This window comes from Melospiza melodia, chromosome 1 (genome assembly GCF_035770615.1).
Source record: "Melospiza melodia melodia isolate bMelMel2 chromosome 1, bMelMel2.pri, whole genome shotgun sequence".
Taxonomy (NCBI): domain Eukaryota; kingdom Metazoa; phylum Chordata; class Aves; order Passeriformes; family Passerellidae; genus Melospiza; species Melospiza melodia.
Window position 1 is genome coordinate 130,223,137 of NC_086194.1, and position 19,733 is coordinate 130,242,869.

The 19,733-nt window shown below is 43.1% G+C and overlaps 1 protein-coding gene across 3 annotated transcripts in view; it reads right to left on the minus strand.

Annotated features, from left to right (window-relative positions):
- Positions 1 to 8,375: 8,375 nt before the first annotated feature.
- GAREM1 (GRB2 associated regulator of MAPK1 subtype 1) overlaps positions 8,376 to 19,733 on the minus strand; it is a 99,884-nt gene continuing 88,526 nt past the window's right edge. For all 3 annotated transcript variants that reach the window (XM_063168088.1, XM_063168106.1, XM_063168098.1), the window contains 2 exons: positions 15,765 to 15,931; positions 8,376 to 12,361 (listed from right to left, as the gene is read on the minus strand). In XM_063168088.1, coding sequence (XP_063024158.1) covers positions 11,449 to 12,361; positions 15,765 to 15,931 — 1,080 coding nt within the window. In that variant the 3' untranslated portion in view covers positions 8,376 to 11,448. The remainder of the gene's footprint in view (positions 12,362 to 15,764; positions 15,932 to 19,733) is intronic.

A 19,733-nucleotide genomic window follows, 5' to 3' on the forward strand; every position in this document is an offset into this window, starting at 1 on the left:
AAGGTATATAAGGACACCAGGATCTGAAGAGACATCTGCCTGGACATGCCAGCTCTCCAGTGAGGGACAGCAGCTCCCACAGGACCAGACCAGGCAGTGGGCACCCAGCGAGACCAGTGCTACCAGCAGAGCAGGGGGAAATGCTGGATTAATTCTTGCCAGTAATACTTTCTGGGTAAGGAAACCCAACAACCAGTGCGTATTGCCTTTTATACAGTTGAGAGACAAAACACAGACCAAGTTACAACAAAGCTTAAATCCAAAATAATTACATTTTGTCACAATTCCTTCCACACAGTCCAAGCTACCAAGGAAGCGAGCTGCCAGCACCCAAGGAGAGACATGATTTGCTCCATGGCTCCCTTCAATCCCACTGCAATAAACTTCCAAACGTTTGAAACAGCAAGCAAGTAAATCTTTTAATGCTCTCCGAAAAGCAATCAGCTCACCGAACGCATCATTCAGCAGCCTCTAATATAAAATAATTAAACCATGAAAAGCTGCTGCAGTAATCTTACTTAAAAATCCTAAATTCCTTTACATTTTGAGGATCTGATGGCACTGATTCCCAGTCAGACACACACAGGCAGGGCAGAGACTGCGGGAGCTTCTCACAGCCTGAGCAACCTCTTCCACTCCTTGAGCAGAGGCAGCTTAACTTTATGAAGATTTGTTGTTGCAGCACAACTATCCAAGAGATACAGCTAAATCCAAATTCATTTCATTTCCAGCCAAATTATGTTTTGATGCAGGTCACTAGAAGCTAATCTTTCATCTCGGGTTTTCATACATGAAAATGACAAGGAAAAGAATTTCAGATTAGGCAGCATTTATCATACTAAATAGAATTAAATCAAATGGAAAATTGCATAAAGAAACTCAGTTAAAACAATTAAATTAAAAAGCCTTTAACCTGTTTGAATGTAATCTTTGATTTTCTCAGAAGAGGAGAGAACCTTATTATTAAGCAACTTAAAAGGAATCCTGGATTACCCTTTCCCCACTTCCTTGCTCTTGAACTGTCAGTCTGTCTTCATGAGCAGACTTTGCTTTCTATCTATCAGGCAAGTTCACTTGCTTGTTCTCACATGCCAGAAAAACTTGAGTTTTCAGTATTGCAGGAGCACTTAAGCTGTATAATAAGCAGCAGATGAATCTTTTATTTGTTAATTTTTTTGTTAGCTACATGCATATATAGATAGACACACAGGTGCATGCACACATCTGCGTTCAGTAATATATAACACAGCTTCAGCAAAAACCTGAGCTCACTGGAAGCTTGCCTGCATTTAGCAACTTTTTATTGATGCTTTGACAGCTCCCGTCTGAAATAGCTTGTGGTAAGTACTAAAAATGAAGAAATAGCAAAGCTTTCTAGAAGACACCTATTTAAAATGATCTCACAAGTATTTCAGCTTAACTGAAGAAATTATAGTTCTCTTTTTTCCCCAAAAAAACTCCAAGACTTACATTACATCAATTAAAAATACATTTATTATCTTGGCTTATGGCAAAAGGGAGAGCAATAAGCAGTTGCTGTTTTGGAGAACAGCTCTCTGGGAAGAATTTTTCTGATATAAAACACAGGCCTAAGAGGCTCAGTAATGCCTTGGGACAAATTTTTGCTGATGAACATTACCTTAGTTTCTTGGCTGGAATCCCCTCTGGCTTCTAAAAATCCAATTTCATTTCAAGGCAAATTTTGTCTTAGATATAAATGCAGAAAAATCATGCAGTAAGGTTGGTTTCACACAGAGCTTGAGAAATGCTGAGATTTGGGGTCTGAGGCAGCATTTTCTTTGTTCCTTGGAATTTGGGACTTTTCCTTTAGATCCCCATGAGCTGGTGCTGACTGCATCCTTTGCTAATTGGGAGAGTTATTTTACCAGTCAGAAACAGGCATCCCCTAATTCCAAGTGCTCCACACGTTACTGCATGAATGTCAAGCTCTGTGAGTACCAACAGAAAGTTGTAACACCTTAGAAAAGCATCCAAGGACGAAAATACCAGAGGCAGAGTCACATACTGTTTACAGACACAACATACTGTCACAGTTTTAGTGGTGGCACTGGGGTCTTTGCATGCATCTGTTCCCATAACCTAAATTTTTGCTTAGTGCTTCTGAACAAAATCCAACACAAGTCACAGGTAAAAATCTGCATTTTAGCATGAGACTTCAAAGCTCATCAGTGCAGACAGTGACTTTTAAGCACAAAATACTACTACTGTCTCTGAAAGCCCCCGAGATGTAAATCATTAGAGGTGGGGAAAGCAGTCACAAAAACCATTCTGGTGTTTCCTGTTCCCATTCCTTTGCCATGCCCTTTGCTTGGGGCTGCTGCAAGGGAGGTGATGCCAGGCTGCAACCTCAGGCTGAGGTGCTGCAGCTTGGCTTACATTTGTTCTTTCCCTATATGTCAGTCCTTTGTGCTTGGAGATGAAAGGTGCAGTGTGACAGGGAGGCCTCTCCTCCCTCCTTTAGAAACTGCTCCTCATCTCTGGTTTTCCACAGTTCAAACACAAGGCTTTGAAAAAGATTTTGAAGCTGCATCTTGGATATGGAAATTCATGGCTTTGGGCAGGTTCATGATCAGGCCTAAAATTTCAAGCTTAAGATTATGAATCTGCTGCCTAAATGTAATTAATTTTATTTGTGCTTTGCCTTTCTCTGTTTTTTTAAACATCATTGGGTATTTTATAAGCATTACTTACCTGCTTTTATATGTGGATATCACTGCACCTGATTCATTCAGGATTTGCAGGCATGGTGGAAGCCAAACTCTCTGCAGTGGAAGCTCAGGGGGTAAAGATCTCAGAGGAGGAGGAGGGGTGCAGACAGCCACAGCAGACCAGGAAGAGGATGAAGTTTGCCTGGACATGGCAGTAGGGGTCCACATGGGAACAGATTTGGGCAGCCACCCACCCCTGCAGCCACACCACCACCCATGGCAGGAGGCACCCAGTCAGGTTCTAAAGACCAAAAGGTAGCAAAGGAGGGTGACAAAATGAAAGGATATGTTGGGTTGGCTTTGTAGGTGAAATTGGGAAACCTGGATTTGTACTGTTTATTGCTTTTTAAATTTGTATGCTTTTTATGCTTGGCCTGCCACGTTCCTTCTGGAGGCTCAGTTTCCAAGCCCTCATTTTCAGCATTGTACAAGGAGCTCAGATTGAATCGTATAAAATAAAAATGAACATTGTGGAATCTGTGAAATGACACTTCATTTTTCAGTAAACCAATGGTAGCAGAGAAGAATCAGAAGAAGAAACAATATTAGATTTATTTTTCTTTTTAATCAGGAAAGAAGAGTTATTGGAAGCCTCACTCAACAGGTAAGATAAAAAAATGTTAAATATCACTGCCTTTTATTAAAGGAATCAGAAGAGAAAAATGTTTCAGCAATCAACAGTAAGGCAAGAGTAGCTGCAGACCTACAAAGATGCAGAAGGAGCACTGTGCCCATCACTATTGCAGTTTCACTGGTTTGTTATGAAAGGAGAAATTTCAGAGCCATGAAAATCAAACACCTCTCCTGTTAAGACATGCTGAGAGTTTTGGTTGCTTAGCCTGGAGAAGGCTCCAGGGTGACCTTAGTGCTGCCTTTTGACATATAAAGGTGGATCCCAGGAAAGATGGAGAGAGGCCTTTTATCAGGGTCTGTAGCAAGAGGACAAAAGGCAGTGGTTTTAAACTGAAAGAGGGTAGATTAAGTTTGGACAGAGGGAAGAAATTTCTTATGATGGGGCATTGGAATAAGCTGCCTGGAGAAGCTGTGGATCCCTTTAAGTAGGTTGGATGGGGCTTGGAGCACCTTTGTCTAGTGGAAGGCAGGGGGTTGGATGAGATGATCTTTAATGGTCCCTTCCAACCCAAATGATTCTATCATTCAATGAAATACTAATCCAGTGCAATTTTCCAGTATTTTGAGGGTTAAAAACATCCATGTTTTTCAGAAGGAAACTGGAGGTTCAGTTATCAGGATGGCCAGAAAGGCTTCATTCATTAGGAGCAGAGGCTACTGTCTAGGACTAGCACTCAGTATAGTTTCTAGCTGTCATATGTTTCTCCCACTTGCAGACCTGCAGTTAAATAAATAAGATTAGCCAAGATATATGCAGTTCTTCAGGGCTCTGCCAGACATTCTGCCAGCTCTTACAGTGCTGACCTGCTAGAGTTTCCTCCTGCTTTCTGCTTTCACTAATCCACTGGAAACCCAGACCCGGAGACCTGCCTCGCTGACCCCCATGTTCGTTAACCGTAATTGTTGATTCTGTACAATAAATGGCACCAGCACAATTAAAACAGTTCCTTCTCATGCCAAAGCTCTTGTGGGGTTGGCAGAGAGTCCTAATGAGGTCCCTGAGCCCATCCATCACCCACGGCAGCCCCTGCAGCAGGTTCCATTCCCAGTGGCTGTGTGCCAGTCTGACACTGTGTGGCACGTACAAGTACTACAGCAACCGCTGCCACACACAGCCAGGGGACACGTCCCTCCACTTCACGGCCAGCTCCTGAGCCTCGGCACCTTAGAAATGTTTTCTCCTTGTCCTAAAAAAAGTCTCTATTTTTTTCCCTTTTATTCTTTTTCCTCCTACCCCAGACTCCCAGTGAGGAGTGGTTTTCATTTATTCCAAGCGTGTTTGGCAAGAGATTCCTTTTGTCCCACCCAGGCGTCAAGGGCATTTTGAGGTCTCGTTGAGCAATAAATAAATATTTGAGTCTTATTTCTGTTGTCTCACTGTGGTGGCCTGGTTATCCATCTTGAGCTTTCCACCTTTGGAATCTGATGGAGAGAATGGTGAGAAGACACCTACTTCTCAAAGCCACTCTTCATGTCAGCTCTTCATTATGCCAAGTAAGAATGAATGTAAAATGATTTATCCTGGGGGGAAAGGAGAAATGCTGGATCCAGGCAGCTGAATAAAAATATAAATCCTGCCAGCTTTCAACAAAAATTGATCTTCATTGAGTGAGACAATCACAGGAAAGAGAAAAGAATTCTATATACAGAGTACAATTAATAGTGAGTTTTTATGGAACTACCACAGCTGCTGTCCCATACAGGCTGTGGTCAATGGCCAGTAAGGGAAGCCCTAAAAATAATGCTGCCATAGAAGTGAGGCTGCTAGGGAAATGGTCCAGCAGCATTGAGGGCCTAAGCAAAATCACCAAGGGCAAACTGCCCAAGCAGGAGTGATTTTATGTTCATTCTGCAATGGCAAATCCCATCATGCACCCACGGCACAGAAAAAGGGGAGAACACGGGAGCTTCGCCCAGGTTTGCAGCTTTGAGTCACTCAGTGCACAGGAGAGAGTGGTTACATGTGACGTGTGCATCTGGTGACATAAAATGTGTTTGTACCTGGGCAGCAGAGCGTGGTGCAGTGCCCCAAGCTAGTGACGACCTGAGCTAGCGCAGCCCTCTGCAACCAAGGACTTCAGGGATTAATCAGCGGCCACACGAGGCAGCACGTCAGGCTCTGTCAGCACCCTGGGTCCCACAGCAGCTCAAGGACTGCTTCAAGGAGCCCCAGTGAGAGGGAGGACAGGGGATATACACACCTAGCAGACCCAGGGGAGATCTAGTTGATTGTACCACACCAAGAGAAGGAGCATTAAGCAATGTCCAAGAGCATTAAGTTTGTACTTTCCAAAGAGAAGAGAGCTGTGATTTCAGGTCCCAATAATGCCTCTATTCTTTATTCATGTTTATAGGTAACCATGGTGACTAATCAGGAGATTTGTGTCAGGCTTGGTGACTGCTGTGCATAATATATATACAAAAATAATATACCTGCCTTGTTTAGAACAGCACTTTCCTTATAGGGAGATGGATGTATTTTGATTTGGATACAGCCCTTCACTCCCCCTTACATGCAGTGAATGCTATCCTGTATCCTGTAGATTGTTTTGCTCAGGCTGGACCCAATTGACTGGAGCAGTCAAAAAGTTAAATATTTTTCTTTCCCTTCTTAGGAGAGGGGAGCAGAGATGTGCCCTAGACAGACCTGCTCATGGTGAATGAGATTTGTTTTAACTTGTGAAAGCAATTCTGCTTCTCTCTGTCCCTCCCCTCACCCCTCTGTGATGCACATCGTGCTTCCAGACACATTTCATCCCTCCCAGCTGTGAGGGTTTGAGGCAAGTAAACCCCGCCTGTCTCAAATCCATCATACTGCGTCAGATTCTGCCCTGCTTTATATCTCATCAACATATATTGATGATTCCTTCCATAAACCCTCCCACAACTGCTGCTCTGCTGTAGTAAACTTTCTCTTGGCCTGGTATCAGCCAATGAAGCTTCAGCCCAGCCCAAAGGGATCTGGCACAGCAGCAGCTTAGCTGCACAACACCTTGATGGTTGTAGAGTTGACGTTTCCCTCCATTGCCAATATCGAAGGAAGTGAGAACAGGCAATGTGCAACCTTACAGCACAACATTGTTTCATCTCTGATTTCCTCCCCAGCCAATAAAGGCCTCAGAAACTTTCTGCAAAGCAGGAATATTTGCGCATGATCTTGCACTTGAAAGCATATCAAAATTATAATGGAATGCTTTCCTCCAAAACAAAGATAATAGGGCTTGGGAAAATAATGTTTTAGGTGACGTCTACTAGAGACTGGCAAGCTGTCTGGCAACAAATTCTTAGGGGAAACACAGCTCAATACTCTTGCTGAAGGGGATCAAGTGAAATTACAAGACAGGGAAAAGTAACACGTCTTGAGAGGTTAAATGCAAAAGCCTGATTACTCCTCTCAATTTTCCCAATCTTACTTTGTGAAATTCACTATTTGAGAAGTGCTTATTTCCAAATTATACTGAGATGAGCAAGAGGATAAGTCAGTGAAATTACTAAATGAAAACCAACCCTTTTATATAATACACACAACCCGACCAATTTAGTACAACAAAATCTGTAGGCATTTGAAGTATCATGAAAATAGTGTCTTTAATATACAGTTTATATACTTACAATACGCAGTTTAAATTTGTTCATATACATTACAGGGATATTTATTTGCACCTGGTTTAAATAACAATCTGCCTCCAGCCTTTTACACAAAAGCCCAAAACAGCACAGAATTCCACAAAACCCATGCTTCGTTTTATAATGGAAATGTACTAAGCCAAAGTTTTGGGGCTTTCTCTTTTTTTTTTTTTTTTCCCCCAAGTGTTACTTTTTTGACATACCCGAAGTGAATCTAAAGAGCTAAGAACAAACATATTTTTCATACAATTCAGAAGATTGTCCAAGTCAAGAGAATCACTCTGCAGATTTTCACACTGAAAATTTGGTTATTACACACAAAAATTGTGAAGTCTGAACAACTCCCGGACCACCAGGAGTTTAAGACATAACAAAATGGAGAGTCATTTATTGCTAGGTCTCAACAAGGGGGCCTGCATTTCCCCACTGCCCTGTCATCCCTATAAATAAAAAGGGCGATCCCTCTCGGTTATTAGGATTTGATTTGTACCTTGGTTTGCTGCAATTTCAGAGCATCGGAAAGAGGAGCCAGGAGAGCTGGGCGAAGCTGTAGTCCTCTCACAGGGCTGGTGTTTGGCTGTAAAGTACCACGGTGTGAGCCCCTGGCCTGCAGGCAGGACTCGGCTGGCCTGTGCTACAGGCTGGCAACCCATTGGAAAGCACACAAGAAGCTGGTGCCAGCACAATTTGTTTTGTGGGGGGACAACCAAGAAGTTGATTCAAGATGAAAACATAAGAGAAAACAATTGTTTATAGACAGGTTTGAAACACAGCGTGTTTTCAGGCAGCTTTGCTGTTTACGCTGTTTCTCTTGAAGCTGTTGTTAAGGAACAAAGTTCTTTTAAGTGGCAAGTAAACCTGTTCTATTAGAAAATACATAGCAAATTCTAACCCTTGCTTCTAGCTGAAAAGAACACTTCAAAATGTATTTCCCTTCTAATTTTGGATGGACCAAATGTTTTCGGTCTAAGTTTCTAGCCGTAGGCAATTTTTAAAATATGGCAAGAACAAGAATGCAAATATGCACTTTGAGTTGCTGTCAACCCAGCTTTGGTTAGCCAGGCAGTCAGCAAGACAAAGAATCATCATCCTAGGCACAATGAGCACTTGAAAGAGACTATCATTTCCCCTCAAGTTTCCTCTCCATCCCTTCCCTGCCCAATTCAGTGTCCACCTCCAGGAAAGCCTCCATGCCAGAATCCAGCTTTCACTGCTGAAGACAGCATCAGTCCTTGTGCCAACACATGACAGTTGCATAGAAAGGATGTGGTTCCTGGTGCAGGACAGAGAGACAGCTCCATACAGAATGACATGATGTGTTTTTTGCTACCAAAACCCCCAGACAAACAAAAACCCCAAGGATAACACACAGCTCAGACACCGATAATCAAGTAAGCACCAGAGGCCATACATTTATTTAATCTGAAGAAAGAAATCCAAGGTTAGAACTGGCCTATTTTAGTGGACTGCCTCGAAAATGTAAGTGATTTTAGGCCCACTCTGGCACAATGCTCAATTGTTAGAGCTCTCAGGCCCCAAAGACAATCAACACAACTCCCATCAACATGGCTGGACTCCATTACTTCCCAAAATCAGATTGGTTTTCCCCACTGCCAACCTCAGTGCTGTGCTTGGGAGCTGCCATAGCCTGGCTACCTATTGAAAGGTAGCCCTTTCCATAACCAAGGATCCAAAGGCGGAGCCACAACACTCCACACACCCAGTTTGCTCATCACTCTGCTGATTCCACCAGAGCAGACACTTCAGTTCAGCTTGGGTACCACAGCAGGCAGACTGACACTGGAACCATATAATTCACAGAACACAAATGTCAGGAACACCTAAATCCCCAAAAATGGCTTGGAAAGGGAAGGCAATGAGTGGCTAAGGGCAAAAGAAAAAGTTAAATGCTAATACATTATGCATAAAAGTAAGCAAGAAGTGCCAAGCAGAATGAGACAACTGGAAGGCCATCAATAGCAAGTCTGCAGTTAGAGGTTTCAGCTGTACTTTGGCACACAGGATCAGCTTCTGCAATCAATGCACATTTCTAGGCCTTTCTGTGAGCCAGTTCTATTTTGGTTTATGCACATGGGATGTTAATGCAGCATGGTCATGAATGCAAATTCCACCAGTCTCTTTGCAAGAATAACCACCTCAAGCAGGTAAGCAGAGATAATAGAATAGGTATGAATCCACAGTGAAAGAAGACTACTTTCTCAGGGATGTTAATATTCTGGGGGGTGTTATTGTGTTAATATTATCCAGATTGTAGTATTTTCTTTTTGAGATATTTTGGGGTTTTTTACCTGGAATTAACAAGCTGAGCAAAACAAGGTACCTGACATTAAAGATCTGGCCCTTTCATATTTGAACACTCATTTGACACAGTGAAGTTTAAAAGGCAGTTGGTTTTGACTTGCATGTGGTCTACCAACAAGTATACACATCTAAACAGTATCTGAATTTGCTCCAGTCTTATTTGAAGCTAAAATATTTTAGAATGCTAATTAAAAAGCATTTGGAGAAAAATATTGATCTGTTGTTTAAAGTCAATACATTACAAAAAACAGGATTATAAACTCTTGGGGAATTTTTTATTGGGATATTTATTGGCTCTATAGTACCCACAACAACTGGGCTTTGCTTTCTAGGTGGGAACTGGTGGTTTGCATTACTGGAAGACAAATAATGCATCTTGGCTTCAGCATGGCAACATGACATGAAATGTGTCCCAACAACAGACAGCTCTATTTGCTAATAAATTCTCTTTAATGAGTCAATATGGTTGAGAAAACAGGCAACTCTAGCATTTTTGTCTCTGCTCTGTATTTTCTCTTGATGCTCCCAACTACATGCCCTACCAATGGAGATATTTTTTAACACATCAAAAAGGTAAGCAAGGCAGGTGATGGTGTTCTCTTGGCCAGGGCTCTGCTCAGCAGTAAGTGAAGGTAAAGTTGCTCTAACATTCCTAGCTCTGATCACCTGAGGATCCTGGGCATGTGCACTGAGGAGGAAGGGATACCACAGACTGTTTCCTGAGGACCTCCACAAATCCAGTATATAAAGGCAGGGGGATCCTGGGGTTATTTAGACACATTTCAGAGAGCTCTATCAACTACAAGAAATCCACAATGGATGATCAAAAGTTAATGCTACTCCTAGCCTTTTGAGCAGTTAAATTTGAGATGTCGCAGGGGGCAGACTAATGCCCACTCACCATCTCTGTGCTCCCTTTTAACTGCTGCTTCCATGTGACATGTACTGCAGTGAGTTTTTGCAGCTGGGCAACTGAATTAGCACAGCCTTTGATGCTACACCCCTCCCACTCTGACACCCACATCGCCCTAGCCCACTGCAAACAAGACAGGTGAACTGAAAAGATCACAGGCATTTCCTGTGGCATGGCCCAAAAGCTCCCATGCCATGCTCTGTTTCCGATCCCTCCCACCTTGCCAGCACTTCATTTCAAAGGCATGACACAGGAGCACTGTCACCTTCCCACACAGGTCTGACCACAGGAACAGCAGAGCAGACCAAGCACATTTTCAGACAATCAGAACAGCAGCAGAAGAAACACAAGGAGTTGTTACCTTTCACCACAGCAGGGCTCCTGCAGGGGCTGTGCTAGCAGGCTGCTGCAGCAGGCAGGATCTGCTGAGAAAAGAGCCTGTGCACTGAATTGCTTTTCCCATGAGAAAGCTGCACGACCAGAAGTCATGCTATTTACTCCAGTCATCCAACTACAAAAGCAACTTTTGAAATCTACAGGTCATAAACTTTTAATTGGCCAGGGCAGAGTGGCTCAGTAGAAAATCCCCCTTCTCCCTCCCCTCTGGGCAACGAGCTAAGCTTGACTCTTGGTTTAAAAACATTTAACTCTTTTTTGCTCAAAGTAACATGGAAAATGCATCCACGTTACAGATAGTCAGGAAGATACTGTTAATAAAAATAATGCTGCAAGAATAGTGTATTAGTGGCACTTCACAGCAATTCTTAACATTTTCAGATGTAGTGTCAAAACCAATGCTTTTGTATATCTGCAAGTCACAGCATGTTGCCAAATATTATGTGAACAGAAATAATCCCGTAAGAAATACTTTTTTTTGCAGTTAACACAAAACTGTAAACTGGATTGGTGTGTGTCTTTCAGCATCAAATCATTCAGTAATAAATACGACTAAGTCTTAACAGACTATGGAGTCAAAGTTCCCTTAGTGTCCTGTTTTTAGCAGCTGTTGAATGTTCAGGGATGCACAAAGGCACACCTCTGCAGATTCTCTACCTTTATTATTGACATAGAAAAAAAAAGTCCATTCACCACTGAAAAATGTTTATCTGCATAGTAAGAATTTTTCTACTACTATTTACAAGAATGATTTTTAGTGCAAAAAACCAGGAAGTGATGTATTAGCTCAAATGTATCAAGTACAGTTTCACTAAAAACTAGCCAGCGTCACATCTTGGGCCGCCAGCCATTAATGAACTGTAATATTTTCTTAACCTGCAATTTGCTTAGCTTGAAGTCTTCTGATAGGATTTCTTCTGTAAGCTGAACCAATAAATTGCCATCAATCTTCTCTGTGACAAAAAATGATATGACATCTTCTGACAGACCAATAAACCTCAACGATTTAGACACTTCCTCTATGGAGAGTCCAGAAAGGTCTGTGGGCGGCTGCCAGGGAGAGCCATCCCCACAAGACCTTGGCGCTAACTGGAGGTGGAGGGGAGATGAGAAGGGGTAAGACACAGAGAACGTATCCTGCATGCCCTTTTTAGCCAGATACTGATCTTCCAAGGCGGCTGGAGAGCCAGCTTTTGATTCCTCCTCGGCACCATCTATTTTCAGTGGCAAGGGACACATGTCTGTAACTGTCTTATCTTCGCTTGGCTTCGGTGCCCGAGGAGGTAAGGCAGGACACGAATGGCTCTGCTTTGTGTTGGCGACTCCCAGAGTTTTCTCATCAGTGCAGTCTAGAGAGTAACTTGCTGACTTTGGACAGCTGGAGATGGTGTTTGTGAACTCTGTTGGAGTCAGCGGGGAGTACCCTGTTGGGAGCTCACATCCATCAAAGTCAAAAGTCAAAGGTGCTGGACAGTTTCTCTTTGGCGTACCTGGAGTCTTCTGTCTGGGGTAACTGTAGCTCCTGCTTGGATCAAGCAGGAAATCACTCCTATTCAGGCCTTCAGCAGTTCCTGAAAAATGGTTTGGCCAAGATAACCTCGAAGGCAGGGCTTCAGCTGAGGGGCTTCCCAAAGGCATTGTGCTGTCAGGCTCTTTGGATTCAGTTTTTATCATGTTACATGGGTAGCAGGAAACAGGTGTGCTCTCAGTCAGGTTGGTGTTGTCGCTCTCTGTGACATTACTTAAAGAACAAAGCAGAAAGGATGTCATTAGTAAGAAAAAAACTGGCATTTCAATGAACTCATAAATCTAATAGAAGGTGACTACCACACGGAAAGAATCTTCTTTCCTCCAGCAGAACTTTTCACATTTGAATTAACATGCTTGAATTAATGTATTGACAGTTCCTTCACCCATTCTTACAAGTCTGACAAGATGCTGATATACCCAAAAGCCCCATGTCTTGTTTTTCAAGCTCATAAAAAAGTTGATGCCTCAATTCAGTTCTGTGTCATCTCACAAATACTCAGTTTTTCACTGTTGAATTTCTGAGGGACACCACCATGGATAACAAACAGTCTCACATACACCAGAAAGATGTTCTAATCCAGCACTTCTCTATATTTATACCACAGATGTGTCATGGCATGCAAAAGCTCATATGAGGGCAGGTCAGCACTGCCCTAGGCCATGTGAACCAGTGCAGAGCACAGAGACATGGAGTGAGTCAATGCTCATGGCCAAAGGAAGAGTTTTAGCTGGAAGGATAAGCAGACCTGGCTGGATGTGCTGAAGGATCAGGCTTTAAGCTTACCCAGAGTAACTTGTTGGTGTGTCTGGATCTTTCAAAAGCTTTGATGTTAAACACTTGCTCTTCAAAGGCACCTAAAGAAAGTTACCCTTGATCCACTTCTAGGTGGTGAACTAGGCTCAGCCAATCCAAGGGAGCTGATGGTTTATATCCAAGTGTCCCCAAGAGATGGAGATGACAACAAAAGCACACAATCTGTTATCAAAAGCAAATGTTTGCTGATTTTATGCCACCTTCTAAAAGAAAATCTGAAAGATTGTGCTGATCTTTGGAATTTTAGCCAACTAAACCAGAACACTGGAAAAACAATTAGCGGACTTATAAAATCCTTACTCAACACAACAGAGAGAAACCAACAGCTGAAAAAAATTGCTTTAATGACTTGTCTCTCTCTCCTGAAAACTAACTACTCAAGTAAAAACTCAGTAGTCACCCCATGACAGCTCAGTGAACACTGCTTGAGAATGGATCAAGCTATCAAAATGGATCAATGGAGCTATCAAAAAACCAGCACAGTTTTCAATGGATTGACACAAAATTACTTCCTTGTGTGCTTACAGTGGATCAGAGAGGCCAATCTGGGCTTGCCCAGATCAAATACAAAGTGTAGATGTGTAAAAACAGTCCTAATCTACATCACTGGAAAATATCTGTCCCAACAAATACTGTTTCCCTCTTTCTAACCATCTCCCAGTCTCCATTCTGTGCCTTCCAAACTTTTCCTCTGTTTATGTCACTAATACAAGTCTGACAGGTAAAGCAGCTGGATGTTTTCAATATGAGACATGGAGTTTTGCCCCCTCAACAGGCATACACCATCAACTAGTTATTTCTGGCTGCTTAAAGGCCAACTGGTGTATTGCACACAGTGCAAATCATTTTCCACAAACCAAGCCATCAAGCTGAGACAATAGTCAGTGAGGTGTTGTAAACAACAAACAATGCAGAGCAATTAAATTGATTGATCTCGTTTCTGTTCTCTAATTCCATACTAGAACTGGAACATTTATTGAGTTCAAAGATTAATGGAATTTCTGAAAACGTTTTAACACTTTCAAAGTGCTTCCTTATTTGGCCTCCACTAAAATGAACTGCCTGGGACTCAGAGTGAAAGGATGCAAGACAAGCCTCAAATACAGCTGAAGTCAGGTATCAGGCATTTTTAGAGACAGATAAGGACAAATCATACTGACTTTGTTTCTGTTTAAAATGCTGTCTGCAACCCTTCATGATCCAGAAAACAAGTTTATTGATATAAATGGCAAAGCAATCTGGTTACTCTGCACAATAGCAATTTTCTAGTAGCTTCCTCTGCAACACTAGGTCAGCTCTACCAAAATGGAGACACCTGGTCTGGACCCAGCTGGAGATGAATTTCATGCAAATACTGTGAAAGTCAAGGCTTTCTTTTCATAGAATCACAGGATTATTTAGGTTGGAAAAGACCTCTAAGATCATCAATCCAACCCTTAATCCAGCACTGCCAAGTCCACACTAAACCATGTCCCCAGGTGACACATCTACACTTTTTTTGAACACTTCCAGTGACTCCAACACTTCCCTGAGCAGCCTGGTCTAATGCTTGACAGCCCTTTCCATGAAGAAATTTTTCCTAACATCCAATCTAAACCTCCCCTGGTGCAACTTGAGGCCTTTTTTCCTCATTTTATTGCTTGTTAGTTGGGAGAAAAGACTGACCCCCATCTCACTGTAACTTTCTGCATTCCTAAGAAACTTCACTTCTGTTTTCCTAGTTTTTTGAAAGGCAGATGTATTCTTTGCTACAAAGAGAGAAAGCAGCATTTGGTGGGCCCCTAAAGCTGGGAGGTCTTGTGCTCAGCCTCCTGTGGAGTAGACCTTGACAGAACTACCCAACAGGCTTTCATAAAATAAGCAAGCAGCCTTGATTTAGAGTGATCATTGCCAGATCCACAATACTAAGCTGCAAATGTGCAGTACGACTTAGTGAGGCAATTTCAGCCTAAATTATTATTCCAACTGCATCCAGGCTGAAATTAATTCAGTGATTTTTTGGATGAATTTATAATATCCACACAGGTTGCATTGTGTCATTGAAGGGGTACCAAAAATAATGGCAAGAAGACATCCAAGGCAAAAAGGAGGTGAGGCTTCAGAAGATGAATATACTTTCTAAAGCTGAAGGAAAGACACTGTACCACCAAGAAAAGCTGTACAGCCACATAATTCAGAATTTACTGTCAACTTTCATCAAGCCTGGGTGGATTATCTGGACTGTGAGTTGGGTTTGTGCTGAAGTGTGTTTGATGTGGAAGCTGTATGGCCTCCCTCTGCTACACCTCACTTAGCACTCAGTGGTGTCTGCTGGTCTTTCTGTCCTCCATCACACCCACCCTGTAGGTGTCCATGCAGTTAGCACAACACATTTCTGCATTACCCCACTCTTTTTGTGTCCCTGATTATCAGAGCTGGCTGCACTGCGTGCAGCACTGAAATCCCACCCAAAAACTAGCTTTGAGGTGGTCTGGTTTGAAGATTCAAACCTTTCAAGAAACATGGAGAACTATACATGATCTCTTAATTAGACAGCCTATGTCACCTACGAGTGATATTACCTCTAGCAGTGCATGCAGGTGTTTAGTATAAACTGCTATGTCCTATCTAGTAAAATATAGTTTTGGCTGGAGCTTTCCTTCCTTTTCAATCTTTAATAACAACTTGACAGTTTAGCCTGTTTCACTGCAAGTCTGACACCGCACTGTGCCTTAGAAACAAGTGCCTTCGAAAAGAACACTGCTAAATTTAACTTTCTCAGAAAGTGCTAGCACGGTGCTCCCACAGCTCAACCACATACATGTTGTGCAGCCCTGAAGAGTAGTAGGACAGAGTGGGGCTGGGAGAGCGGGTCTGCTGTCGGGCAGGCTTGGCCGTGCGAGGAGGGATGGAAGGGCTGGTGGAGGACGGCTTTGAGCTCCGTGGCGGCACCGGGGGAGCGTTGAGGAGCCTGCATTCCTCTTTCACCTGCACAAAAGAAGAACATGTAAGCAAGCAAGAAAATCTGGGCAACAGCAGCCTCAACCAGACGAAGCACATATGGTTCCGCCTTATTCTTTGAAAGGAAATAATTAAATAGGGAGGAGAAGGGAGAGATGAAAAATTATACACGTTTGCAACAGTGTGTATCTGTCAAGGAAGTCCAAAAGAACGCTTTGCCACTGGTAGAACTACCAGCAATCTTTTTTAGGGCACATTTCAGCAGTTTGATAGCCACTCTTTCAAAAAGTAGCAACAATGAAACCATGTAAAAGAACCTTCCAGTAACACATAAAATCAGACAGACTGCTCCTGACATCATACATTCTGTAAGGAGCAATTCATTACACCTAAACTTCATTAGTGTTGCTTACTTAGATGTAACAAACCAAGCTTATGTAATGAAAATATCTCAATGTTTGATGTTTTCTGACTTACTTCACCAGTGACAGTCAGTCATCCAACTCTAAGATGATTCCCAGCCTCTCTCCCTCAGGAATAGTACATTCATCTCATATTTACCAGCTTCTGGGTTCAAACTAGGGACTTCAGCCCATCTGTAGCTGCTAAAGCAGTGCAGGCAAGGCTGTCCAAAATGTCCAAGTGGAAAGGTGTACACCCAGCTGACAGGTCTGCTCTGTGCAGTCAGAGAACCTCACAGCTTAAAATACACAGCTGTAGCACTATCACCTGAAACTTACTGTGGTGTGCCTGTGTAGGAGCAAAATGTCAGGATCCATCCCATATAAAAAATATGATGGAATTAGGACTTAATCTCATCAGGACATATTTGGGAGAGCAACTTTATTTAGTAGGGCTAGAGGTGAGAAGGCTGCTGAGAATTCGGCTGCCAGGCAGGATTTTTAACGATTCACCACCTGCCCCTGGGCAGGAGGAGACCTCTATGTTCTCCTTGTCTGAAACAGTCTTAGATGCATCAGAAAAAGGAAATTATTTTTGCGTTTGAAAGCTGAAGTTTATTTTTAAATTTTACAACAATGCAGAGCTAAAAGTTATCTTAGCAGTTCTGCAACACATAATTAGCAATTAAAGTGATTTAATTTATTTAAAAACAAAATAAATGTGGAACCTTTTGCAATCCACTTCAGTGCTTTCAAAATGCAACAACACATTTAGTACTTCAGTGAAATGGAAAACTGGGGACAAGGACATTGTAGTACATTTTTTCCCTAATTCAAAACAAGTCAAAATTACAGGAAATGCCCGTCAGCATAAAACACTGAAATAAATCTTGTTCTAAGGGATCTTATTTGCTCTTTCAAGGAAAGGGGAAAAAATGAATCAATTTTATTCATGTTTGTTATTGAATTCAGGCATAAAATTCTTCAACTGAAGACTTTTTCTCCCCCCAAGTCAGAATAGGCAAAGTTAATAGTGAATGCTATTGAATATATATATCCATGGGGTTGGAGAGACCATTCAGGGGAGGTCTTGGAGCACAGCAGATGGTCAAGGGCTTAAAGCTTTTCTTTCCTGGAAGACTGAGGAATTCAAAGGTGCTGGCATAACAAACTATGCCAAACTCCCTTGCTTGACCCAGATTGCAGATGAGAATGAAGCCATAAATAATACCTGTGTGCAGTCCCAATTGGTCCCTGTCACAAAATCACAATTACAGCTGCCACATACAGCCCCCAGGAAAGCCAGCAGAGGAATAAAAAGGAGAGATTTTGCAGATTATTAATAACTGACACGAGAAAGGGGAAGCTTCAGGAAAGCCATGCTCACTAGGTCCAAGAGAATGGCAATGAAATAAATGCAGGAGATGAGTGGAACAGCCACGGCGTGACAGGACAATGACCTCGATGGCTGCTGCTCTTAGCTGGAAATACTCTTTACCCTGGAAGCACTAAATGTCACATGGCTGTCAGGTACAGATAAAAAACACTTACACTGCACAACCTGAAACTTGTATTTGACATTGAGCTCTCTCATGCTCCAACCCTCCTTCCTGTGACCTAGGGATGGTGACCTGTTTCCATGAGGTGCATGAGGTGCTACGTTGATTTTAAGACCTCTGCTCCTTTTCCTTGCTGCCAGCCCAAGCCCTGCCAGCAGCACCTGGGCCCTGGGGTGCCACTGCTGAATGTGGGCATCACAGGTGCCCATTGCAGTGACCAGCTCTGAGGCTGCCTGGATAAAAGCTGCCTGTCACCAGCCTGTCTGTGAGTGTAACACAGAGCAGTTCCACACTCCTCGCCCACAGGAGCCCGAGCTTCCGGCGCTCTCCATTAGGGATGTGCTTTGTATCAATCAGGAAAACAGCTTCTGATCTTATGCAAATTAGTGTTTGGGGAATGAAGAAATCAGTAATTTACAGGCCTTAATTCAGAGGTTATTCCCCCCTCCTCTGCCTTCTGCCTGCATGCTACTTTTATTTTCTGAAAGGTATTTAGAAAATACACATAATGTATCACAATGCTTCATCCTGCTGGAGAGAAGAAAACCAGAACAGCTTCTGAAATACCCAGATGTCCTTTCCCATCCTGCAAACAGCTCCTGGACACACATTTTAAATTTAGTGCAAAAATACAATTGCCAGCCAACCTTTACACAGAAATGCTATGGAATATCATTCTAGAGGGAGTGATGACTAAACCAGCAGCTCCTGAGATCTACTTACTCTATAAATACCTACATGGAAACCATGCAAACGTCTCCTTGGCCCCAGCCCACAGACAAATTCTGTAGGTCACTGATACTCATTCCAAAGCTGTTCCAGAAGCCATAAAAGCAAGTCTAAATTATTATAATCTATGGAAATGTAGGTTTTTAGTTTTGTTTTATTTTTAATGGGGTTACACCCCCTGCCCACCTCTAAATTTCAGCTAATATCTTGAGCAGAAGTTGTTTCTCCAAAATGGCTAGAAAGCTACACTGACATTGCTGACAGCACTCACCCATTACCTCAGTAATGCAAGACACACATGACAAAATTGCACACTTTCCAAAATAACTCTAAAGTGTCTATCAGAGTGACACTTGGGATATGCATCTACCCCAAGTGTCACCCTGCTGTCTCCAAAAGGGACTCATGGGGATTCCCCAGGTATGAGGGTCCACAATGATGCTGTGCAGGTGCTCCACAGCTCTCCCAGTGCCCACAGCTCAGGGGTGAGACCCTCATGTTGCAGGCATGCCACAAGGGCTGCAGGGACAGCCTTCCTCCCCCACCACCCACCCCCAACACTGCAGCACTCCTCTGACCCTGTGCAGAAGCAGTTCAGCTCACAGAAATCAGCAGGAAACAAATCATTTTCCAGATCCAGACCTGGCTGCCTGCCCAGGCACAGGAGTGCCAGAGCCAGCACAAAAGGGAAGCCAGGACGATGTGTCTGGGAAAGGAGGAGGAGGAGGAGGGGGAGGAGGGTGGGACCAGCCCCACTCCAGTTAACGCCAGTGTAGGAGCCTCATCTCCATATGGTGCTGCTGGGCACTTGTCCAAGAGTGTGGACAAAGTGTCAGTGCATACCTGACCTCAGAGGCAAGGAAATGCTCTTGGGTTCCTGCACTTAACACTGCACATAAACACTTTGCTGAGGAGACACAATGTCTTGCCTTCCCTGGCGGCTCCAGCTCCTGCATTTGCTTTTTGGGGAAGTTTTGGTGGCACAGTCCAAGGGCTGTAGCTGGGCATTTTGTGCCTGCCTGGTGTCCTCCTCCTCTCTCCTCTCTGCACCTCCCCAGGCACTGCAGAGCCTGGCCAGGGGCATCCCCACAGAAATCCACTGCAGCATGAATGAGCTTTCAACCAGGTTGTGACCTGACT